Here is a 27,779-nt window from a genome sequence, read left to right as displayed (position 1 = left end):
TTAAACTTGACAAAAATTAATTGACTTTAAAATTCAAAAGGTTATAATTATAAAACATGTATATTTTGTTTATGAATTGAAGATAGTTTAAAATACCAGCACCAGTATATGTATAGTATTTTGCACTGGTCTTGTTATCAAACCACAAAAACTGTTGCATCAATATGGTGTGTCAAATTATTGCTAGCGTGCTAATATTTTCGCATTTCATGACAAAAATTGCTGCTACGCTATACTTGTCCTCAGGCCGCTGGTTAAATAAGCCGAAATATTTTGCCCTTCCATTATAAGGACCTGCCACCCCTAGTGAGGAGTGTATTAGTCCTTTAATGTCATGACCTCAACTGTGAAGAGAAAAAAAAATGCTTAGTCATTGAACGTAGCATGACTTGCAGATTATATTGTCGATACCCACTTTCAAGGGAAAATTTATTATCCACATTAAATATCTGTTTTTATTTCTGGTTGCTATGACAATGATACAATCAATGCACTGTACATTTCGTAATTACACAGTTCACAAGTTTTTTCGTTCATTGCTGCACAGCGGGGCAGTGAAAACAAGCAAGGTACATTGAAGGTAAATTCTGTTCTATGTTCCATAACCATCATAACCATCAAAATCTTTCCTCTGTCTTCAATACTAGTATACTTTGGACTATTGGCACATGGAAAACTGTTGAGAGAGACATCACTGAATAACCCCCCCCCCCCTCCCCCTATCCTCCATCTTTTTAAACAATAATCTTTAAAAACATAATTATGGCTGTGATATTTTTACAATTGAAGCAAATCTAAATTTGGATGTAATGCATTAGTCTTGGTATATTTTTTATTAATCCATGGGCTACTTGTGCTTTTCATGCCCACCTTGAAAACACAAATGAGCTTTTTTTGGGGTCTGCTGTCGACTTTATGACTGATTGTCCGTCGTTGTCCTTATCAACTTTTTACTTTTTTGACTTCTTCTTGAAAACTACAAGCCTGAATGCTTTGATACTTGGTGTATATGTACCTTGGGTAGACCTCTCTTAGATTTGTTCATTTCATGATGATATCTTCAATTCTCTAATTTTGGTGAATATTTTTGTCATTTTTGGTAAAAAGTGATATTTTCGAATTCTTGTTAAAAACTGCAAGTCTGATTGTTTTGATATTATATATACATGTATAGGTACTACAGATGGTCTTCTCTCAGATTTGTTCATTTTGTGATGATATCTTTGATTCTCTAATTTTGATGAATATTGTCATTTTTGGTAAAAAGTGATATTTTTGACTTTTTGTTAAAAACGTCTAATCTGATTGATTTGATATTATATATATAGGTATAACATGTGGACCTCTCTTGGATTTGTTCATTTCATGATGATATCTTCAATTCTCCAATTTTGATGATTATTTTTGTCATTTTTGGTAAAAAGTGATTTTTTGGACTTCTTGCTGTAAATCGCAAGTCTGATTGTTTTAATACTATACATATTGTTCATTTTCTAATGATATATCTTCTTTTCTTTAAATAAAATGTGCATTGCGAACAGTGGAGCTATCTCAGCCGAAAGGCTATCATGCTACATAAATTTAAGATCTGCAGCCACGAAGTAAAACTTTTGTTATTTAAGGTAGAGATGCAGTTTACCGGACAGGTATTTTAATTAGTTAGTTAAACTATATATTTTCGGAAAGCTTATTGTATGAATTTTGAAATTTTGTTAGTACACTGTAGTTTGAAATATGCACAAAAATGTGCTTTTTTGGTCAAAAGTGATTAAAAAAAATAGCTCCCAAGCCATGCTTCTGTTTCCTGACAAAATTGGTTTATGGGTACATCTGTTTACTATGAAGAAAGTGCCGTCTTGAAAACTGTCTACCAGTTGTCAATTTTGCAGGGCAGCAGCTCAAATTTCACTACTTCAAGTTTATGCAGAAATTAACACCCAGTCTAGTTGTCTGTATGATTGCTGTAACACTGTTCAACCAAAAACAATGCCCGACGACGGCGTTTTGAAGATAAACACATTGTCAATCATTTGTGAAAATTTCAATACAAAAGGTCAAAGCGTCTAGGAGCTATGTTTTTTAAAGAACTGGGATGTGCACTAAAAAGAAGCTAAGATAATTAATAATTTGCATAACCATTCACTCAGGAAGAAGTTTGCTAATGCTCATAATTATAATGGCTGTAACAGTTCCAAATTTAAATGTATTATAGTTTTGTTAAAAGTTAAATATAGTGCATAATATGGAGGTCCCGTCATTTCTTTTTTTCACAATGTTTCTTTTTGATTATTTATGTACAGCCTTGCTAAATCTTGCTCAGCATTCAAAAGAGATAATGTTTGCACCTGTTATCTATATTTTAAAATCGTTTTTTTTGAGTATGTTCCACTATTCACAATTCTACAAAATTTTAACAGTCTATAGCCAAGACTGTTTGGATAATAAAAAGCAAAAAAAAAATTTCACTCCCAAGTGCCCATGAACCTGCATCTCTACCTTAACATTCTGTTCTAGTTTGTATTGCTGCCAGTTATGGTGTATGTATAGAAAATTAACTGTCAATGCTTTTCATATACTGTTGGGGTATGCCCGTGACTGTAGCGCAAGAACTATGTTCGTTGAAAACTGTACAAATACATTTACCGGTTTATATAGAAAGCTAACTTATGCTTTTATGGATCAACTATGAACATCAAGCAATACGCTTGTGTGTATCTTGCTCAATAGTGATGTGAGATGGAAGTCTGCGTTAGTGCAGCATTGTAGTCTGCTAAGTCTAGTATAGTTTTCAAATCTCTATGGTCTGTAATTTTATCTTAGTCCATGTATAAAGAAAAAGATACCAACAAATATGTAATATGTCTGAAATAAAACCATATGAAACAACCTCAAAATGAGTCAAACAACCCAGAAACAAACTATTAAAATGACCCAAAGTGCTATTAAATTAAAACTACCAAAAACCAGTTACATGCTCCTTACAAAATTAATTATTTCTCAGATATGTAGCAAATGAAGTAGTGAAAAGCCAGTACATCGCGACCAAATAAGGGCACTGTTTACTCATTAACATGTAATTTGCTAGCGTTCAAAGCGTGCTAGTTTGTAAGCTGATTATAATGTCGTAAGCAGTGGTTGCATAAATTACCCATTTCATATGATATGTAGAAAACCTCTGTCTTGTGCGAGCATAGACAAATATTTGGATTTTCAATGGATTGCTATATCTTATTCAACATATTTACATTTTGGAATAATAATTAATAACAGATAAATTATGTCTTTGGTAGTGTATATTTTGATGGTAGTAACTGATGGCCAAACGTCAAGGATGTTAGCATCAGTGTGATCACCTGCATTGTGCATGTGCATATATAAGTATATTTATTATAGAGAAACTTGTCTTTGTATTTTGTGACTCGACAAAAGCACTGTACCTAATCAACATATTCATTATATGTTATGAAAATTTGTCCCACATTTTTAACACAATGTTCAGAGTTGATATAAAGGCCAGTCATTTTGAGATTTCATCATATATATCATGCAAAAAATATGCAATATTTTCTATATATCGCACATTTCATCATGTTTAATTGGTCTTTGTATGTAATTTGAGACCGTGACAGCAATGACGCCAAAACATGGCTCTATTGCCTACTACAAAATATATTTTGGTAATGACGATTTGAAATATGATGAATTTGAATGTTTCTCTTCAATATTCCGATGATTTCAAACAGTTTTTTAATGTCAAATTTGTTAACATAGTCATTTCTAATTCTCCCAACCCTTTTTCTTGCAACGCACAGGATTCTTTCTCTGTTCGCTGATTTCTCGTGAAATGTATTAGAATTATTGCAAAATTACATGAGATTGCAAATGTCTTGCTGTAATCGCGCATACATGTATAATTTGTAATCGCAGGCGATAAGCGTATGGTAAAACTGTGTGGCATTTTGTAAGATTAGGACTACATGTATGTCATCCCTGTTTGTATTATAGGCACGAAATATTGTAGAACTGCAATTAGACTGTCAGTCAGCCATTTTGGATTTGGTGATGTGACAAAAATGCGTGTGCATTAAATTGTCCGGTATGATGCCTGATATATGCGTGCCATTCGATATGATACTCTACTATTGGCAAAACAAACCCATTGCCTATAAATATTTTTAAATTTCACTCAAACTGGAATTGGAAGATCAAGGTCTCTATTGGCCAATAGAAAAACATTGGACCATTTTCAAATTAGCGCCATTACACACTGAGTGCATTTATTGGCTGGTGGGATTCAACTGCAGTTGAAATTTATTTTTACCAAACTGAATTGATAACAGATGTTCTTGATTCATCATTTTTCACGGCTCAAATACGTCAAAATAAGCCATGAACTTTTAATGATTCATGTATCACATATTATAATATTCAATAAATATGTATGTTTATCTAAACATTTAACTTCCATACATTGTTCTGTATCAGCGAATCAAATTTTTTGTATTCCTATTTTTGTGGAGCTCAATTATTTTATCCAAATTTAATATAGAAATTCTCTTTATTTTTTGTGCATATTTAAAGCTTCATAATGGAAGAACTCTTACTGACTGGGAAGTACAACTTGAAGTCGATGAAACCAGTGGATCTGACCAACCCAACTAAAGAGTAAGTCGAAAGGAACTTAATTGAACAGTGGAGATAATATTCTGCAGATTTTGCTTTGTAAAATTATCTTTCTAAATTTCTGCTTAAAAAATACAGTTTTTAACTATTTTTTTTAGAAGTAGCTCCAAAAGCCGGATACCAACATGATTTTAGCTGAAGTTGGTTTCAAAAATGATTTATGTTTTTTTGAAATTTATTTTTCTGTTAAAAGGTTTAACCCATATCTGGTTAAGTCAATGTAAAAGTACTTGGGGCTGGCAGGATAAGGGTTAAATCCTAAAGATTTATTGACAACAATATTTTAATATGGACAACCATGCAGTTGTCACCCCCTTCTTTATTTACACATTCATTGATACGTTCACCATAAGCAATGAATCAAAATATCACCATTCATGGCAAAGCATCTTAATTATACAAGTACCAATTTTACATGTTTTGAATAACTATACAGCACCATCATCATTAATTCGTGTGTTCAAATTGTAATACGTGTACTGTAATAAATGCAGCCATGATGGTATTCACTGTACCAGAAGTTACTTGCAAATAGCTAGGACATCGAACAGTGGATCGGTTGTGTGTTCAGCATCTTAACGTGTCACCAAGTCGCTGAATAGCATGAGAGACTCTCTGTTCAATGATCAAAGATGAAATATATAATATATTCGATGTGTAGTATTTTTCATTAAAATTAATCACAACACCCTTGAGTTGCTTCCTGTATAGCCATTTTATAAGTCCCTGTTACCACTGTGTTTTCATGAATTTAGACCATTGAATGACATTCTGTTACCACTGTGTTTTCATGAATTTCGACCATTGAATGACATTCTGTTACCACTGTGTTTTCATGAATTTCGACCATTGAATGACATTGTGTTACCACTGTGTTTTCATGAATTTCAACCATTGAATGACATTCTGTTACCACTGTGTTTTCATGAATTTCAACCATTGAATGACATTCTTTTTAGGGAGGAGTCACCTGCGCATGCATCAGATGGCCATTGCATGTCTTTGTTTACAAACAAGCGTCTACCCATGAGCCGTTTTTACATGTGGTGTTATCATCGTTTGGGACTCGATTCCCGAGAGTGCGCAGGTGACGACCCTCTCGCTTTAATGTGTTTTGCTAATGGTAGTAGACTATGTCTCAGTTTTCACACTGTATTTCGTTGCTTCACATGGTTTATGGTTTATGGTGTGATATTGGGGTATTTAAGATCCATCGTGAAACCTTGCATATGAACGCTTTGTTTATATATTCCATGTTAAGAATCCAAACCGGGTCTGTACAACAGATCAGTTTTAACCCGTACATAGCGTTACTTAACCCAAGCTAAACGTTTGCTTCCTTAGCATGAGGCCAAGGTTTTTGACAACTTTGTTAGGTTCAATTATCTTGCATGAGCTTCTCGTAAAAACATTTTTTCAGCAAAAAAAATAAATCTTATTTCAAATAAGATAAGATCCCATGTTGACAAATCTTCTTGAACATTGCCTGCTAAAACAAGTTAAATACTACATACAACACAACTAATGTTTCATTAGTGAACTGTATATATAACAGGGGCTATGTCATTGATAATGTTTTACTTGTTTTTCAGAGTGATTCAGGCATACTTTGAGAATGCTTTTGAAATCAACGAGAGCCTCTTCACTGGATTGAAAGGTATATACAGAGCACATTTTTTAGCTTCATGTCATCAAAGGGGAAAATACTATTTTCAACTTCTTATGTAATCCGCCAATCCAAGTGCTTTTATACTTGGTATAAATGCATCTTGGTTGGACCTCTCTTAGATTTTCTGACGATATCTTTAATTTTATGATTTTAGCAAATATTGTTGTTATTTTAGGTCAAAAAATGCTATTCAACTATTCTTGATGATTGTATTGAATTGATGCTTGGTATAGATATTCATGTACCTTGAGTACATTAGATTACGATAGTTCATCTTGTGACATTCGGGAAACATTCTACTGATTCAAAAAAACTATCCAATAACTTGGGTTGATGAATCCAAAACTATAGTGCTATTTATTAGTGATAAGTTCCAAACACAGAAGCCAAGTTATTTGTTTGTCTACTATGATGTTTATATGGGCATGACCATGGGCATGACCATGACTAACATACGTTAGACATTATGGAATCTTGATGCACATCATTTTATTTTTCAGATCCAATTAAAAATGACAGACTGGCGGCCATTTTGTTTTAATGAATGCAGTTCTATGGCCATATCTCTGCCATGCTTTGACCGATCATAATCAAATTTTATACATTCATTATACATCATGACATAGATATATTGGTTTGACTATCTGATTCAAAATGGCCAAATAGCAGCTATTTTTGTGCTAAAAAATCATCAAAAATCAAGCATTTCTGGCATTCCAGAACTAGATCTTGGTGGATTTTGTTCAAACATATGTTGGACATTATGGGACCTTCATGCACATCATTTTATTTTTCAGATCCACTTTAAAATGGCTGACTGGTGGCCATTTTGTTTTAATGTTAATTAATGTTTGACAATCAGATACAAGATGTCAATCATTTTAATGTTATAAAATCATCATAATCAAGCATCATCTTCTGGATCCATATTTCTGACATGTTTATATTCCAACTATATTACTATAAACATAACAATATATCTTAATTTTGATAACTAACAGGGACTGTACTATGCATTGCTTGTTATTTTTAGTTCGCTTATCAAAACTAATTGCCGTACTTGTAGCCCATTCGCTGATTGATGTAATTGATATAGATGTGTTAATGCTCAAAATAAGTTATATTACAATAATTCATTGTAATATAACTTTATCAAGATAAATACATTTTTTTGGTTAACGGGTGCTTGTGGTAAGTATTTAACTGAAAACAAAGAGTTGACATTTGCTACACGCAGTGTGGATAATCTCTCAGGTATTTGATATGCAGATTGTAGGAGATAAAAAGTTAAAAATAATGCTGTTCTGGGTGATATTAAAATAATGTCGCTGTGTCTGGATAGAATATTATTTTCTGGATAGAATATTATATTCTACTTTTTATAGAAAACTGCAAGTCCTATAGTACGGATACTTCAATGATATACATGTATCTTGAGTGGACCTTTATGAGATTTGCTTGTTTTGTGACAATATTTCCATTTCTAGCAAATATTTAAGTCATTTTTAGTAAAAAATAAATATTTTCAACTTTTTCTTAAAAACTGTAACTGCTTTGATGCAAATTGTACGCCCAATAGTATATTAATTGTATATTAATTGTATACATCTTCTGTACAAAAAGTATACTTTTTAGCTCCGCTGTCGACTTTGTCGAGCGGAGCTTATCATATGAGTGATTGTCCGTCGTCGTCGTCCGTGTCAATGTTTTACTTTTTCGACTTCTTCTTGAAAACTACAAGCCTAAATGCTTTGATACTTGGTGTATATGTACCTTGGGTAGACCTCTCTTAGGTTTGTTCATTTCATGTTGATATCTTTAATTCTCTAATTTTGGTGAATATTTTTGTCATTTTTGGTAAAAACTGATATTTTCGACTTCTTGTTAAAAACCGCAAGTGCAATTGCTTTGATATTACATATATAGGTACTACATGTGGACCTCTCTCAGATTTGTTCATTTCGTGATGATATCTTCAATTCTCTAATTTTGGTGAATATTTTTGTCATTTTTGGTAAAAACTGATATTTTCAACTTCTTGTTAAAAACCGCAAGTGCAATTGCTTTGACATTACATATATAGGTACTACATGTGGACCTCTCTCAGATTTGTTCATTTTGTAATGATATCTTTAATTCTCTAATTTTGGTGAATATTTTTGTCATTTTTGGTAAAAACTGATATTTTCGACTTCTTGTTAAAAACCACAAGTGCAATTGCTTTGATATTACATATATAGGTACTACATGTGGACCTCTCTCAGATTTGTTCATTTTGTAATGATATCTTTAATTCTCTAATTTTGGTGAATATTTTTGTCATTTTTGGTAAAAACTGATATTTTCGACTTCTTGTAAAAAACCGCAAGTGCAAATGCTTTGATATTACATATATAGGTACTACATGTGGACCTCTCTCAGATTTGTTCATTTTGTAATGATATCTTTAATTCTCTATTTTTGGTGAATATTTTTTGTCAATTTTTGGTGAAAAGTGATATTTTCGACTTCTTGTTAAAAACCGCAAGTCCAATTGCTTTGATACTACATATATAGGTACTACATGTGGACCTCTCTCAGATTTGTTTATTTCGTGATGATATCTTCAATTCTCTAATTTTGGTGAATATTTTTGTCATTTTTGGTAAAAAGTGATATTTTCGACTTCTTGTTGAAAACTGTAAGTCCGATTGCTTTGATACTATTCATATTGTTCATTTTCTAATGATGTCTTCAGTTCTTTAATTGAAATGTGCATTGCTAACAGCGGAGCTATCTCAGCCGATAGGCTGCTTGTTTGAAATTGTGTACATTATTTGTATACAAAATTCATACATACAAGAAAACAGCAGTACATTATTTGTATACACACTTTATACAAATTCATTAATGTATATTTGTTGTTTACTAGAAATGTACAGATTTTTTGCATAGGATTCAATGCCTAAATATTGTATAATTTACATATACATAAAATGTACAATATCATGACTAAGAAATAAAGTGTAACCAAAACAATTTATGTAAGAATCATGTCGTCAGAATGAAGTATAATTTACATGTATGTACACATTAATTGTGCAAATTATTGACTTGGCATCTTGACAAATATTAGTACTATTTATGTATATATAGAATGTACACAAATTGGACTTAGAGCCCAATATTACAATGTATGTATACATAAACTGTACACAAATATGGAATTTAATATTCAATTAAATTCATAAGAGAGTATAAAAACATTTTTAATAGATTAATTACAGGAATACTAAACTATATTTTTGAATATCAGTAAAATTATATTTTTACTACAGTTTACTGAAAGAATTGATTCATTACCGGGTATAAGAAGAGTGTACTATAACAGAGTCGTTTAGAGTTTATCCTGTTTTGGATCCTAACATGACTTATTGCCAATTTTTATGAACTTTTTAGTCCTCGTTCGGACGCAGTCCGAAAACGGACTTATGTTTTGACCTCCGTGTGTGTGTGTGTGTGCGTGCATGCATGTGTGTACTTGGATTGCTATATGTTGCGAGGACAAAAATACAGATATATAGCAACTTCCGAGGACATACACACCTTCCGAGGACCTTTTTCATAGTCCTCGGAAAACATAATTTATATTAATAATTAATTTGATTATTAATACGTTTTGCGTAGCTTAGGTTTAGTATCGGGGGAAGGTATGGTTCACGTTATATTAATATTAATATAATTGTACCATACCTTACCCCGATACTAAACCTAAGCTTCGCAAACATTTCTATGTTCAGTCACGGGATATTCAACTCTTGTTTAATTAAACTTAATTAAAATGCAATTCTCCATTGTATTGCATTGTAATTGAGTTTAATTAAACTCCAATTAAAACGCAACCCTATATAGGAACACGTTTTAATCGAGTTCATATTGCAACTATATTAAAAGTTAATTCAACTATATTAAAAGTAAATCCAATGAAGTCCTCGGAACATATAGCAATACAAGTATGCGGCCATTTTGTTTTAATGTATGTGGTTCTCATGCCATATGTCTGACTTGCTTTCACTGATTATGTTCACATTTTAAATATTCATTATAGATCATGTCATAGATAAACAGATATATTGGTTTGACAATCCTATTCAAAATGGCCGAATAATGGCCATTTTTGTGCTAAAAAATCATCAAATAGCAAGCGTTTCTGGCATTTATGGATGGATTTCATTCAAACTTGGTATATATATTAGACATTATGAGTTCTTGATGCACGTCATTCTATTTTTCAGATCAGTAAATATGTACTCTGAGTGGACATCTCATAGATTTGTTAATTCCGTAATAATTTCTTCAATTCTCCATTATTAGCTAATATTTTTGGTAAAAAGTAATATTTTGGACATATTTTTGATTGACTAGATACTTAGTAAATATGTAAAAAGCAATTTTGTGGAGTCTGCTCTCCATACCAATACAGACATAGAGCTAAAAAGATGAATTTGAATAGAGAACAATTGAACCAGAAATGTGCGTGATCAAAAATACACTTATAAAAAGGATAATGAAGGGTTTTTTGTCACAAGGTACACATACTGTGTTTTCAACTGTTGAATTCTTTGCTTTTTATGTTGCATGTCATATGTTCGGATTAATATACAGATTCGTCATTATAACATACAGATTCGTCAGTTATAAAGGTCTGACTCACGATAATGGCTGCAGCAAAAGTCATTTTGTCTCTGTCACTCTTGATTAATTTATATCCCGGAAGCAGCAGCATTATTACAGTAACAGGGTGTTTTATCTGATTCTAAATCTGTCGTTCCAAACAATTATCGGGTCGAATCGGTTTTTGTGTTGTTGTGCTAGACCCATGATCACACGACAAGTTCCAATCCCATTTTGGGGTTACACACCTACATGTATAAAGAACTGGCTTACAGAACGGATCAACAGACTTTGTAGAGTGCATTGCATTTATGAGGTATATTTTATGACAACTGGTCACTACACCCAAGGATTTAATGGTCTCCTGAGTAGGAAAACACTATCAATCACATTATACAAATGTTCACTACAACGGAGGTGAACATACAGTTTTAGCGACCCAAAGAGTTGTATGTCCACTGCTGTTGGGGGTGAACATTTGTATTATTATACCGAATAAATCTTAAAACAGTAATTGTGGCACTCAATCATGACAATCTTCCAGGTCACGCTCATATAGCTGAATGCATGTACGCTTATGAACAAAGATATACAAGTTGAAAGAGTTCAAAGCAGTGATTAAATTCTACTGCCTTTTTATGTTCATGGTTGTATTGATAAACTTAGATTCTGCAGCTTCAGCCTGACGAAGAATTAATTTTTACAAACACACAGCGTCATCCTGTGTGCAGCTGTATGCTGCGCTGCGTTCCAGTTCGCAATAGAACACTAAAATGCTTGAGTATATTTTTATGTCAACACCATTCACTTTCAACAAATACACTGTACATGATATGTTATATACAGTCAAAACGTGCAAAATCAAACAAAACTGTGCCGTCACAAGGCAAAGCCCACGACTATTTAGGTAGACAAACTACACAATCGCAGATCGAATGTCTCAAAGCATGGTGCTGAGGCCTTTGGCGAAACGCACGGCAAGCTTGACTAAAAATCATGTGAAAATGCTACAAAATCCAAGTTTTTTTTTTTCAATAAGATACTCAAATAGTAAACGTAAACCTGGAAAACCAATCAGTTCACGAATATTGACACGTATTGTGTTCCCCTGACAAGTGATTGGCGCAAATCAGGTAAATTGAGGAGGAAGGTACCCGGATGGAGGTATAGTCATACGAATATGGCAGCAGGTTGACACATGAATATGTCTACCTGTAATGTGCGAATCTAATTGCTGTTATGGTCATAAGGTATAATAATACTGAATTTCCGTCAGCGTCGGCACCCGTATCAACTTTTTACTTTTTTGGCTTCTTCTTGAAAACTGCAAGTTCGATTGCTTTGATACTCAGTGTTTATGTACCTTGGGTAGACCCTTTTTTTTCTTCTTTTTTTGATGAATATTTTTGTAATTTTTGGTAAAAAGTGATATTTTTGACTTTTTGTTGAAAACTCCAAGTCTGATTGTTTTTTTATTATACATATAGGTACCTCAGGTAGACCTCTCTCAGATTTGTTCATTTGGTGATGATATCTTCAGTTCTCACTTGATTCAGTAATTTTGTAAAAGAATTATCATTAATTTTCAAAAAATTTTAATCAAGATCAAAAGAAAAATTATATCCATTTACCGGTAGTTCGAAATACAGAAAATCAAAGAAAAACAATTTGTTTTTCAAGCCATAAAAAAACTCCTATTCCTAGAATTTATATCGACCTGGTATATATACCAATAGTTTGTTTATCTATGCTTCTACAAAAAAGATAACTATTTGATTAATTGAAATTAGGTGTACAGCCTCCATTTTACTGTAAATTGAATTGTTCAGGTGTCCCACAACACAAAGTGTTAGTGGCTTTTGCATAATAATGTCTTCACAAGAGCCATGAAATGATGGATATTCCAAGCTGTGAAAATTAAATGGTTTACAGTATTGCAATTTTAGATGTTAATGATCATGAAAGTCATCGTGATACTGTGTCTTTACAACTCCTGCTTAATTTACACTACTACAAAACTTCATCTGACCAATAAAAGTCGTACAAAATTTTAACAATAGTTTGTTTCATTATTTTCAGATACGTCTGTGTTCTACAAGTGTCCGGACCGATTACGTCTGCCGTTGATATTTTACTACGCACATACTGCAACTGTGTATGTGAATAAATTACTGATTGCCGGTTTGATCAAGGTGCGTTGATAATGCAGTGTAATAGAGCAGTATCTTAGGTGTGTTCCCTTGTTGCTATGTTACTGAGGGTGCTCACAAAGGAGGGGGTGTATTTATATCCATCATTCGTGGTCCTGTTTGCCTTTGTTTTTTGAGTAAATAGATATAATTGTATGATGTTTCCCAGAATTAATACTTACAATCATGGTTCATTAAAATACCAAATTATCGTCATTGTGTATATATAATGAAAACCTGTTTTCTACATTTTAATAACATTTCATGAACATGGATGTCTATATAACAAAATCAAGATGATTGGAACAAAACTTAAAGCTGGCATGGTATTAAAAATCTGAGTATTGCTGTTGACGTGTATTGACTTCGTGAATAGTAACTAAGCAACCAGGGAACTCTAAACTAATCTGGTCAACACTATAATATCATTTTGTTCATATGTATGTTTTTAGCTGGAGACTTTTGCTAAAGATGACAATCAAATGAATCTATTTATTTCATCTGTCCATCTTTCTGTTGCGTTTATAGATGTTTCAACTCAAAAATATTTTTTTTATACCATTTTTATTTCATAATTACTATATCACTGATTTTCTATTTTTAATATTTTGGATCAAAACTGATATTTTCCACTTCTTCTCTATGACTGTTAGCCAAACTGCGTTTTCATATACTGTGGAATACTTTATTTTCGCTGGAATTAATTTTCGCTGAAAAGGCTTTTTGGGCGTTTTGTATGGAATTTATTTTCATTGATTTTTGATGAGTTTAATGTTATATATAGGAAAAAAAGTATATTCGCTGGATTTTATTTTCATCCCTTCAGCGAAAATAGCTAAAATAAATCCCAAGCGAAAATAAAGTATTCTACAGTATTTGTATATCTTTTTCACCACCAGACTTTTTCGCTAAAATTGTTCTGCACTTTTTTCTTATATTCTTTCATATGAAATGAGTCTAATTTTGGAGCCAACAGACAAAATTTGAGTAAATTTTCAGTATTTACCCAAAACGTTTCGCTGTTATTGTACCAGTCTTCTGAAAGAAAGTGCAGACTATAAACATGACTATTTTGTGATGAAAAGAGGGAACTGGTGGTGAAAAGGATGTGATATAGAGATTTCACAACTCGATGAATAAAAAAAAAATCAATATCGATAAAAGTACAACACAAATAAGATAAGTACACAATCCTAATAAAATGAATGATAGATGTGAATTTAATGACCAGTTAGGTGAAAACTAATACTCTGCAATCATACATTCCTATTACATATTCAGCATGGCATACAAATCATAAAGGTATCATATTGTTTTGGTAAAATTCATGAAGCAAATTTTTTGAAACAATAGAAGTTAACAAAAATGGTTTATTTAAAAAAATGCATAAATTTTGTATTTCCATTTTTTGCAATACTGAAACCATCACCCTATTTTAGTATATCATCCCCCTTCCACTTCCAATAATTTGATGATTTAAGAGCCATCAATACAATGTGAAAGTTATGGGGGGGGGCACATTTTGTTCAAAGCAATTGCTAAATATAATGTAAGCTACCACTACTACTTAAAACATTTGATGATGTGTTAACAACTCAAACTCAGTACACCATGGTTATTCATATTGCAGGGCCACACAAACTCAAATATTTTTTTTTTCCTTCAGGAGCGTGTGAATTTTGAGTTTGAAACCTTGTTTGAAACTGGTGTGGATGAAATGTCATGGGATGATACAGTAAGTAAAGACACCAAAGTATTTTTTTTCCCCACAAAAAACGAATAAATAAATGTCTGTTGTGTAATGTTTGTACGAAATAATTCACAACTTAAGCAGAGAGAAATAATTAACTTAAAGTTAAATTTACAATTTCATGTTTTGAATCTCAGTTATCTTTTATTTTTGAACATGTTTACTTGTAAACTGTTCTATTATCAGTCAATTTTGCAAAATTTTGTTATTTTCATTGATTCTTTCAAGTAAAATGATATACTGTATATGTTGTTGCAGGGTTGTATGTAGAGGACGGTGGTTATACAATAAAGCTAGCTGGGTTAAATTTGTTTTCAAAAAAATGAATGTTTTTTTTTAATTCTGTCTTGGGGGAAAAAAAAATGTCATTGCCAATTTGAATCTGGTACTAAAATGTCACCTGTTAGGACATTTTAATTTTCAGGAAAATTTCTTTTGCAAATGGGAAGAAGATATTATGGAAAATCATTTAAAAAATGTCAGATACACATGGAGAATTGAAGTGTGTAAACATACACCTAAGTTTCTGTAATTTGATATTTTTCAAATGTGTTTGTGAAGTTGAAGTTTCATGAAAGTCCTTATGAATTCATGTCTTTTTTTCACTTTTGTCAAAAATTTCACTTGGGGGAAGGGAAGTTCATAAAAATAAGTAGTATAGCATTAGTAGTAGCATAGTAGTATATTTCTTTACCAGTGACAAACACAACTTCATGGTCAGCTAATATTTACTCGTACTTCAGGTAAAATTATTCATGAATATCAAAAACAACTTGTAGACTAGTCAAACATTTCCTTGACCTTCAATTATTTCAAAAAAACTTTCGCTACCAATCAATGTAAAGAATGAATTGGTGGTATTATGGTTTACGTGACTGTTTGAACTTTCTTCTATAAAAATAGGTACTATTCATCAAAAATAACAATACTCGCTAGACAAGCAATGTTGGTAACTGAAAATACAATTCAGGACATGTTTTCAATCAGTTAGGACTGTACCATTGTTAATTTGGGTGGGATACTGTCATTTTGAAAGAGGGGAAGATTGTTTAATTGTGTTATCACTGATTGGCTGTCGCCATGACCTCAATAGCCCAATTTTCATAGATTTTTCATGATAACAGACTGCATTTTGTCATTGAAACATTGAATGCAATACATGTTATTTCTTGTGAAACTCATAAATGCCATATAATCATTGTTTATGCAAATTTAGGCTGTCATATTTAATTAGTTTATTTACATAATTATTATTGTTCAATTTTAACATGTATACCACAAGTATTCTAATATAGCCTTCCTTCTAATTACCATGGACAGTGTGTCAGTGTGCACGCCATTCTGTTTTATGCCATCGATGGTGAATACAGGTCTATAGTGTGAATTTTGCAAGAATTTACAGAGTTTTATATATTTTCTTAAACAAAACAAAGAAAATAATTCAAATGGCTTTCAGTTATAAAATAACAATGACTCCCAGAAGTACTGGGGCAGCCAATTTGCAAACTCACTAGTGAATTGGCTAACTGCTTTGGTTGTGAGTGAATAGTTGCCTTGGTGATGACTTGTGGCCATGTCCACTCTGGGCAAGTCTATATTGCTTGTAGGAAACATAGAATGTTTTTATGTAGCCTGGGATTCTCCATTTAAAGGTGATTTGCCGTACTACTAATGTTTACAATTATTTAATTACAAGTAGTTTACAAAAAAAAATCATACCAAATAATCTGGTGTTTTGTCATAATCATGCATTTCCCTGGTCAGAACCACAGTTATCTGGGTTACAAGTGATATGAAATGAATAAAATTAATTCACTGATATTTACTATATGGTATGAAAATAAAGAGACAAATTGAAAAACATGTTTTTCAGTTTTTTACAAATCAGGGGGAAAATAACAAACTTTCACAGCCACACATTCCGTTGCGGTAACATTTAGCCAACTGCTAATAAAATTTGACCACGTTAGTCATTTTCACATGAAAAATCCCTTGCATATGAACATCTCATTACACGAAAAACAAAGAACACTTTTTCTATCACATAGCTCCTGAATGTGTTTCAACTGCTCCTTGGCCGTTTTCATAATGGAGCTGTAAGATGGTGGTTTCCAGCAAAACTTGTAATTTAGTTGTTTTTTGGTGTAACCCTGTCAAGATTTGGATTTGATTGGTACATTACAATTCACCTGTTAGTAAACAATCTACTGAATTGCAATACGCTTGTTCAAGGTTTGACCATATACAGATTGGGGTGGAGAAAATATTACCGGTGTATTGTTTTAAAATGCAGTTTGGTGACCACATTTTCTTTCAATCTTAAATATAATCAAATAATTTGAAAAAAAACATAGACGAGATAGTACACAATTGTTTATTTATATTCCACTACACAAGATTATGTCCCTTAATAATATCAATAATAATATCTACCATCATTAATACTGTAACCTTATTTCAGGAGAATTATCGAATGGGTGGGACCTTCAAGTGGCCATCGATTGAGGAGGTAACTGTCTATCGACGTACTGTGCGAAACCTTATTTTGAAAGTGATCGCGGATACTCCACTGGTACTGCCAATCAATCAGGAAAGCCCCTGGGTAAGTGGAAATTCTACAACATTATTGAATTTGTTTCTCTTTGAGGCCATTATAATTTTTCTGTTTATAACTCTCTCAAGTTCAAATGCAGTAGGAAAAAAAAGAATATTATTCTCTATTCCCTGAGAGTCGAGGGTTTTATCAATTCATGTATCTTAAACGAACATGGCTTGACTGATCAATGTTCAAACTTCACACACACATCATACAGTTGACGATGCATCGATACACATCTATTTGTTTTAAGATCCAATTCCATGATGTCTGAATATAACAACCATCTAAGTACTAAGAATCCATCAAAATCCAGTATTTTATTGTCAACCCAGAACCAGATTCAAGTTATACATTGAACATCATGGGATATTAATGCATGTCATTATTTTGTTTTACAAATCAGATTCAAAATGTCTGACACTATTTTGTTTTCAAAAATGTTGTTCTTGAGCCAGATCTTAAACATGTATTGACTAATTGCAATCAACTTTACGTGTACATATCACTTATGTCACATGTCATTTATTATACACCAATCACAACTTTCAATTATCCTTCGATGTATAAACATTATTATATTTCAGTGGGCATTATTGATGGGAATAGAGCATGAACGAATTCATATTGAAACTTCGTCTGTATTGATAAGACAACTACCAGTGGAGTTTGTACAGATTCCACGAGATTGGAAATACGCTCCATACTCCGCAGGTAAGTGAATTGGCTTTATTTATGATCAAGAGTAAGAGGCAGTAGGAGTAAATTCAGAATTAGCTTGTAAGTTGGGATTCATGTTTCAGTTATTGTTTGTCTACATGTATAAGCCACTTTTTAAAGGTTGGTTTGTATATTTTGATTCAAGAGTTTCAAAGCACAATTATACAAAACTTGAATTATTAATTGTTACACACTATGTGGTTAAGTACAATAGCAGAGTTATCAAATTGATCTCAGATGGCATTAATGTCACTTCTCTGATGTAGACCTCAGGTTTTGTACAGAAATCATTTGATGTGACTTGTGGTGTAAGGTAAGTTTGGAGCAGAATATGTATGTGCACTCTTTTCAAAACACCTGGCATTATTTCATGTATACCACAGGATCTCTACCGTACTTGTTACAGTTAGTACCCATGCTTGACTAAGTACCTACATTTGTGTTTTTGGGGTCGCATTTCGCCATACCCCCCAAAATGCTCCAAATCCAAGTCTTAAACCTGTTCTTTGATGATTTTTGACTTTTCCCAAATATTGATCATCAAATTTATATAAGAAAACGTGAATATTCAGTTTACCTTAAATTGCTACGGTATTTATCAGTTTTTAAAAAATATCATGTTTTTTTTTTTTTTTTGGCTAAAATCATTTCGAACAAATCATACTTTGATAATCCACTTTTACATTGCATTGCATTCCTAGAATGCCTTCAGGAATTACCAGAGAATTGCATCGATGCAACAATGTTAGCACAGCATTCTGATTGTTTTAATAACAGACATTACTTCATTATTTCAAAATTATAGCAACAAAAAATTAGCGAGAATGTATAATTAAATATTTGTTTTGCTATACGATTTTCTATATATTTCAACTTAGGTGAAGTCGTAACAAAGAATCCCATGATTCATGTGGGTGGGTGTGAGCTTACAATGGGAAAACCAATGGATTTTCCATCTTATGGCTGGGACAACGAATACCCGGAATTCAAAACTAAGTAAGGATACATATATCTTTGAGGAGAGGGTCTCTGAGTGACTTTTATTGTTAACTAGACTTCTATTTAGGTGTTGCAGTATAATTAGAGATTCATTTATCTAACGATTGACAGTCGTGATTGCGCACAATGCCCACCAAACAGTTGACAATCACTGCAATGAAAGATGCAATGCCCACCAAACAGTTGACAATCACTGCAATGAAAGATACAATGCCCACCAAACAGTTGACAATCACTGCAATGAAAGATACAATGCCCACCAAACAGTTGACAATCACTGAAATGAAAGATACAATGCCCACCAAACAGTTGACAATCACTGCAATGAAAGATACAATGCCCACCAAACAGTTGACAATCACTGAAATGAAAGATACAATGCCCACCAAACAGTTGACAATCACTGAAATGAAAGATACAATGCCCACCAAACAGTTGACAATCACTGCAATGAAAGATACAATGCCCACCAAACAGTTGACAATCAATGCAATGAAAGATGCAATGCCCACCAAACAGTTGACAATCACTGCAATGAAAAGTACAATGCCCACCAAACAGTTGACAATCACTGCAATGAAAGATACAATGCCCACCAAACAGTTGACAATCACTGCAATGAAAGATACAATGCCCACCAAACAGTTGACAATCACTGCAATGAAAGATACAATGCCCACCAAACAGTTGACAATCACTGCAATGAAAGATACAATGCCCACCAAACAGTTGACAATCACTGCAATGAAAAGTACAATGCCCACCAAACAGTTGACAATCACTGCAATGAAAGATACAATGCCCACCAAACAGTTGACAATCACTGCAATGAAAGATACAATGCCCACCAAACAGTTGACAATCACTGCAATGAAAAGTACAATGCCCACCAAACAGTTGACTATCACTGCAATGAAAAGTACAATGCCCACCAAACAGTTGACAATCACTGCAATGAAAGATGCTATGCCCACCAAACAGTTGACAATCACTGCAATGAAAGATACAATGCCCACCAAACAGTTGACTATCACTGCAATGAAAAGTACAATGCCCACCAAACAGTTGACAATCACTGCAATGAAAAGTACAATGCCCACCAAACAGTTGACTATCACTGCAATGAAAAGTACAATGCCCACCAAACAGTTGACAATCACTGCAATGAAAGATGCTATGCCCACCAAACAGTTGACAATCACTGCAATGAAAGATACAATGCCCACCAAACAGTTGACAATCACTGCAATGAAAAGTACAATGCCCACCAAACAGTTGACAATCACTCCAATGAAAGATACAATGCCCACCGAACAGTTGACAATCACTGAAATGAAAGATACAATGCCCACCAAACAGTTGACAATCACTCCAATGAAAGATACAATGCCCACCGAACAGTTGACTATCACTGCAATGAAAGATACAATGCCCACCGAACAGTTGACAATCACTGAAATGAAAGATACAATGCCCACCAAACAGTTGACAATCACTCCAATGAAAGATACAATGCCCACCAAACAGTTGACAATCACTGCAATAAAAGATCCAATGCCCACCAAACAGTTGACAATCACTGCAATGAAAGATATAATGCCCACCAAACAGTTGACAATCACTGAAATGAAAGATACAATGCCCACCGAACAGTTGACAATCACTGCAATAAAAGATACATTAATTGCTTACCAAATATCACTTGAACATCACTGAAATGAAGTGGACACTAATTTGGTTGACTATGCTACAATCTGGCAGTTTGATGCTGGTGATTTTTAGCCCCCGCCGGATCTGCGATCCGGGCGGGGGGTATTAATTTGGGTCGTGTCTGTGCAATGTGTGTGCACATTTTCATGTTACCAGCTTTTTCTCACACATGTGTGATCCAATTCAGTTCAGAGTTGGTACAGAGACAGAAATTGATGGTGCTATTGTGCACATCAAGTTATTTTTTCGATTCTTCAAAGTTTCACTGTGTTTTTCCTTGATTTTTAACATTTTTCCTTCAAAATCCGACTTTTCCCGAAATTACCCGAGTTTAATCCGAGTTTTGATGACGCTTACGCAGTTCTCGTCTCGGTGGAAATCAGTCAATTTTGTGAGGATATTGTATCCCGGAATTGTATCTTTATTTGCGCAACGCTTCTATGGACAAAATTGTGTCTCGTCAATTTCAAAGGTAAGAAACTGTGCTTGTTATGGTATTTATACACTTTGCATTATCGTTTGTGTCTCGGGTTTGGTGATCGTGAGAAACTATTGCTAACCTGGCGAGAGTTTCGCCAGAAAAACTGCCTTTTTATTATGGTTGTAGGAACTGATTATGTATTGTGTAAATTGAAAGTTTACCTCGTGACTTAAGAGGTTTGCAGTGCTCTCACCGGGATTCAAACGTCGTGGTGGTGTCGGCGCAATGCTGCTCTGAGACGCTTGTCAGACTCTGCCTCGCTCAAAATCATTATCGCCATGCTTGATTTCCGCAACATTTACATTTGTTTATGATTTCCACAGCTATTGTTCTATGAGATGCGTCCTCGCTGTTCATAAACAGCCATAAACAAGTTTAGTTGGGTCGGCATGTACTCATTGAAAGTGTTGGTTTATTTACGTAATCCACTGATCACGCAATAGGCGAAGTTAAAAATATGTCGCTACTCAGGAGAGCTTGCCCACAACGCTAAATGTCCCAATATAAACGTACCGGTACGTTTATTTTTTCCACAGAAAAATTCCAGCCGGCACATTTTTATTTGGGACGGTACGTTTATTTATTTTTCTAAATCCGATTAAAAAAATCATGCCTTTTTCCCCCCATGAGAAACTAAGCCAAAAGATCGCACTAAAACATCGGTAAATCTGGTCTTTCGTGTTGCTTTCACCATGAGGTCGCTGAACTGTCATATTTAAATGCTTTATGGTAATTTGAGCACATGGGCACCATCCAGCATTTGATTGGTTGATTAGCGACTTGACCTATCTGGTCAATAAACACGCGTCGTGGGCATGGATAACATGGCGGATATTGTCTCATCGAGCGTTAACATGTAACCGAAAACATTTGCTTACGATAAAACTAAGTTGAATTTTACTTGCATTTCATAACAATTCAACGATTTTTTGTACGTTAATATAATCACTACTGAGTACTAATCAACAATTACAACACTTCGAAAACAAGTAAGCTACCGTACCGTGATCATTTGCCACCAACAAAAAAATAATGCATAATAAATATAGTGAATATTTTTTGTTGTCATGTGAACAGTTTTTTTGATTGACTGTAATTTTCCAACATTTCATGACGTCTATTGTAGCACCAAATTATTGGCTTTCACTCCTCCTTGACGTCTATTTAAACGATTATACGGCATCTTGTCGCCAGCCACGAATGTCACACTAGACGAACTTGATCGATACTGCCGACCATTCCATGCATTTTTTATCGACGCACGACGACACGCAAATCGAGAAAAGTATTGTCCTTGCAACAATTTTGCACAATACGTCACCACTATACAGTGACTGATTTAATTTTTATTCAACATTAAAACAAACTACAGTGAGTTGTTCTATGTCGTATAAAAATAAAATAAACTACATTAAGATACAGTAAAGTTAACCAACTAAACAGAATGCTAAATAAAGCTAAATAATATTACAAACACATATAGAATCACAATAAACTTGTACGATACAGTACAATACAATACTCTAACTACTATTGCTAAGGAGTGGAAAATCACATTCACATTAGAGTCATAACTATGGAAAGAATATTTTTATATTTGGTGGAGCTGCTCATATATCATCTGCATACATTTTTGTATGTATTGTGCAGTTTCCCAGCCAGTCCGACTCGAGTAGTGATTGGTTTGCTACTTCATTACATCTTGCAGCCTTTCAAACAGTATATTGCTAGACATGCATCAATTGTTGTCCATGTATATTCCTAATTGCTCAGTGAAAACTTGCAATTTCTTTCTGGCTGGTATAAATATATTAAGTAATATGTTTTCGTACTGAAAAGACAGTACACAAATATCTTTTTTAATTAAATTTAACAGCTAATGGGAGCATATATGCTACAACCTCTGCTTACTTTTGACTAAATGTTTTTTTGTTTTTTTTCAGGTGCAGAGCCAGAATTTTTTTCTCGGAAAGCAAAGCGACTGAAACTGCATATATTACAAAAGCATACTATTCGCTGCATGTCTGACAATTGTATAAAGTTTTGCAGGTCGTCTTTTTTTTTTTTTGAGAAGTGCTGTCAACCAAAGCATAAATATGTGTTTCTCTGTACATAAAAGTTCAATTTCACACGATTTGTTAATATTAATGTATGATAATAAAAACTTGATACTATTTTTCTGGATTCTTGCACTTTATTTGTATCATTGTCATATGAGAATTACTCTTGTCCTTATTTAGAGATATTGAAACTAATTCAGGGCCACAAACTACATGTAGATCTGTACATGAAGTACATGGGAAGTAAAGTTGTTGACACAGGTAATGTACATCAAGGATCATTGCAGTTTCTCAGTTCTTCATCTGGTGCTAGTACTTGTATGACAAACGGTATCTTTGCCCTGTTACTGTTTGAAATATCAGAAGTTTTTCGCTGGAACAGTTCTGTGATTGACAGTGTTCTTGTATTAGGAATACAGTTGTACAGGGAAGTTTATCCAAACAGACACAACACTGACTCTTCAACATATTTGCAGATCTGATTTGCATACTTGCATGTCATTTTATCTGTTGTACTTGTTTGTTGCTCTCTGGTGTTCTTGCTGAGAATGCCATAGAAATCATGTTTGCCAATTTACATCCATGCCAAAAACTGGACAAATTATATGTTGCAACTTTCAGTGTCATTCATGACCTGTTTGATTGGATAAAGTTTTACGACTTGGAGGCCATTTTTTCCCTCAAAAATCTAAAAAAAACAAGCTTTTTCTAGCTGTTAACAGCTTTTTCTCAGATATGTGTCATCCAGTTTTGTTCATAGTTGGTACAGGGACAGGTAATAATTGTTTACAAGTGCACATCGCATTATATGTTTAACAAGTTATAAATTGTCTCAGAAAAGCCAAATGAATAAATTTTTACCTCACCCCCTAAAATTGTAACACATCAATTCTGAACATTTAATAACAGAATTTTAAGGTCTGCGCATGCGTCACAATCACTAGCTTCGAATCGGACGGCTCCAGGAAAAAAGAAAGGAAACTAGCCTAAAAACAACGTATTTTAACGAAATAATGCCTCAAAAGAAAAAAACAACAATCACAGGAAAAAATGAGACCGATACGACAGAGAGGAAGGTCGACGAGATGCTAACGACGAACAAAAAACTCGTGGAGTCCCAGGACCGTATTATCCAAGATGGCGACCTAGAAAAAGCAATGGAACTCGCGGAAGATCAGCGATCAGCGGTAGTCCTCAGACTGTTCTCAATTAGGAACGAAGTCTCGAAAATCGACCCACTGAAGGAGCAACTTACAGAAACAACCAAGAAAGTATCGGACATTGAGGTATATTTAAACCAGATGAGTGATCGCATCGACGAAGTAGAGAAAAGTCTAGAACACGTGACCAAAGCAGCCGACGTAGAAGAACTGGCGGACAAAATAAAGGAGCTAGAAAACAGAATGAAGATAACAGAAATAAAGAATGAAGACTTAGAAAACAGAGGGAGAAGAATAAACCTGAACTTCTTCAACTTTGAAGAAGGGGTAGAAAGAGAAGAAAAATTCTGTGCCCAGTTCATAGTGAAATTCATCATATCCCACATGGAAGTGAGGGGCGTTGGAGATCGCGTGGCCATCCAACGCGCACATAGAGTGCCAGCGCAGCCACTTCGTTCAGGGAAACCACGGCCTATAAAGGTGGGATTCGTGGACGCCAGTATTGCCAGAAATATTTTGTTCGCTGCTCCTAAATGTCTTCGGAACAACCCGTATGCTGGAAAGGAAATATTCGTGACCGACGATGTGAGCAGGAGTGTACTAAACGAAAGAAAAAGACTGGCTCTCTACCGAAAGAAATTTCAAAGGGAAAACCCAAAGAAAAAGTGTTACATAGCGTGGCGTGTACCGGCGACCTGCATGATCGAAGACGACAGAGGAAAAATGAAGGCTGTGATGGTAAAGGACTTGCCAACTATCAGTTAAGACTTTTATTATATGAAGCCCTCATGGCATTTATTAAGTTTATCTCTGACTTCACACTACAGAACTTGTAATTAGGGTCACAAGGAAACATTTACAATTAGATAGGAAATATAAGTATGAAACAATTGTAAACATATTCATATTGAGTACCTGGGAGCCGTCCTATGCTGCAGTACTATACTGTTTCTTCCAGTTACCGTGTGTCCGTTGGCTTTTGCCAATGTCCTTAATGTTTACTGTTTTTGTTTGTGTTACTTTAAAAAATTGGGCTTATTCAACTTTGAAATTTCCTGTAAAACCAAGTACAAACATGTGCATTCATAGAAGAGCAGTTATCTATTGTGACCCTCAATGTTAGAGGCCTCAGGGACTACAACAAGAGAAAGAAAATTTCTAATTGGCTGAAAGAAAAACACTTTGATATAGCATATTTGCAAGAAACACATAGCACCTCGGCAGATGAGATTTTCTGGTCTTCTCAATTTAAGGGGAAATGTAGTTATTCACATGGAACTACCACCAGCAGAGGAGTGATGACTATAATTAGAAATACTGATAAAGTTAATAAACTAACACAGGATACGGATGGGAGAATCTTAATGATTCAAACTGAAATTGATAACTCTCAATGTATTCTACTAAACACGTATGCACCCAATAGAAAATCACAACATGCTGAATTCTTAACTGATTTAAAAATTAGGTTAACTAATATGATCCCAGATCCAAACAGTACGATAATCTGGGGGGGTGATCTGAATTTTACAGTGGATAACTTGATGGACAGATCAGGAGGGAACCCCCAAGCCTGGACTAAATCGGTAGACATTTTTGAGGATATCACTGAACAATTTAGCTTAGTTGACATTTGGCGAATAAGAAATGAGAACAAAAAACAGTTTACTTGGCGTAGAAAACGCCCTACTATTCAACAAAGCAGACTGGACTATCTAATAATTTCAGATGTTTTGCAAAATATTGTTAAAAAAGTTGAAATTATACCAGGTTTAGCTTCGAATCACTCCGCTGTTTGGCTACATTTAAAAAATTCTTGTCAGAAACATGGTCCTGCTCACTGGAGATTCAACTCCACTCTAACCAAAGATAAAGAGTATGGAAACTTAATAAAGGAAAAGATTGAAAACTGGCAGGAAGAATTTAAAGATATAGATAGAAGTCAGTTATGGGACTTAATTAAATACCAGATTAAAAAATTTACAATTGATTACACTAAAGAAAAAGCAAGAAACCGTAAACAGGAAATTGAGGACTTGGAAAAACAGCTTAAAGATACTCAACAGATGTGTAGTGACAGCCCAAAAAGAGGAAAATTATAGCAATATGGAAGAAATGAAAAGGAAATTAGAAGACCATTATAATTATAAGGTAGAAGGTGCTATAATAAGATCACGGGCTAGGTGGTATGAAAAAGGGGAAAAAAACAACAGATATTTTCTGAATTTGGAAAAAAATAACAGAAAGAAATCCTGCATCAAACAATTAAAAGTAGAAGGGGATAAAACTATAGAACAACCAAATGAAATTTTAACAGAAATAAAAACCTTTTACTCTAGGCTGTACTCAAATAAGGATTCGATAGAGGCCACTAAATTTCTTAATAATACTGCAATTCCAGTGCTGGCAGAAAGTTCACAGGCAAAATGTGAGGGACTTCTAACTTCAAGGGAAATTTTTGATACATTAACTTCAATGAAAGAAAATAAAAGCCCAGGAAACGATGGCTTAACGGTTGAGTTTTATAAGGCATATTGGCCACTGGTAAGAAATCTGGTAGTGAACTCATTAAACTTGGCCTTTGAGCAGGGAGAATTTTCGACCTCTCAGAAACAAAGTATCATTACACTAATAGAAAAACCTGGACGAGATAAACGTTTATTGAAAAACTGGAGGCCAATTTCATTAATGAACGTGGATGCAAAATTGGCATCCAAATGTCTTGCTAAGCGATTGGAATCTGTTCTCCCTGAATTAATTGGCGAAACCCAGGCAGCTTTTGTTAAAGGCCGCAATATTAGTGATTATGCAAGATTAATTAGTGAGGTGTATCACTACATAGAACAAACTGGTAAGGAGGCTCTGCTAATAGCAGTAGATTTTGAAAAGGCCTTTGATACGGTCAGTTGGGAGTATCTTGATAGGGCATTAGAGAAATTTCAATTCGGTCCTCAATTTCAAAGGTGGGTGAAATCATTGTATACAAATATTGTATGTTGCGTGATGAATAACTGATATAGTACGGGATACTTTGAGTTGCAAAGGGGGGTAAGACAAGGAGACCCTCTGTCTCCGATGCTCTTCATTTTAGTTTTAGAAACTCTGCTGG

General features: G+C 33.9%; 1 protein-coding gene and 1 long non-coding RNA gene across 4 annotated transcripts in view; both read left to right on the top strand.

Moving 5' to 3' along the window:
• Positions 1–27,779, top strand: part of LOC100373193 (uncharacterized) — a 49,047-nt gene that overhangs the window by 2,459 nt on the left and 18,809 nt on the right. For all 3 annotated transcript variants that reach the window (XM_085503115.1, XM_085503114.1, XM_085503116.1), the window contains exons 3-9: positions 4,582–4,665; positions 6,276–6,340; positions 13,085–13,197; positions 14,861–14,929; positions 17,406–17,546; positions 18,128–18,254; positions 19,139–19,256. In XM_085503115.1, coding sequence (XP_085359241.1) covers positions 4,589–4,665; positions 6,276–6,340; positions 13,085–13,197; positions 14,861–14,929; positions 17,406–17,546; positions 18,128–18,254; positions 19,139–19,256 — 710 coding nt within the window. In that variant the 5' untranslated portion in view covers positions 4,582–4,588. The remainder of the gene's footprint in view (positions 1–4,581; positions 4,666–6,275; positions 6,341–13,084; positions 13,198–14,860; positions 14,930–17,405; positions 17,547–18,127; positions 18,255–19,138; positions 19,257–27,779) is intronic.
• LOC146738090 (uncharacterized) lies at positions 21,081–23,634 on the top strand. The gene is made up of 2 exons (XR_014930497.1): positions 21,081–21,441; positions 23,394–23,634. It is a non-coding gene; the product is annotated as an uncharacterized LOC146738090 (long non-coding RNA).

The sequence above is a fragment of the Saccoglossus kowalevskii genome, chromosome 9 (assembly GCF_978046115.1).
Source record: "Saccoglossus kowalevskii chromosome 9, keSacKowa6.1, whole genome shotgun sequence".
Lineage (NCBI taxonomy): Eukaryota > Metazoa > Hemichordata > Enteropneusta > Harrimaniidae > Saccoglossus > Saccoglossus kowalevskii.
Note: the sequence above shows the minus strand (reverse complement) of the source record. Positions and strands in the feature narration are given on the sequence as shown.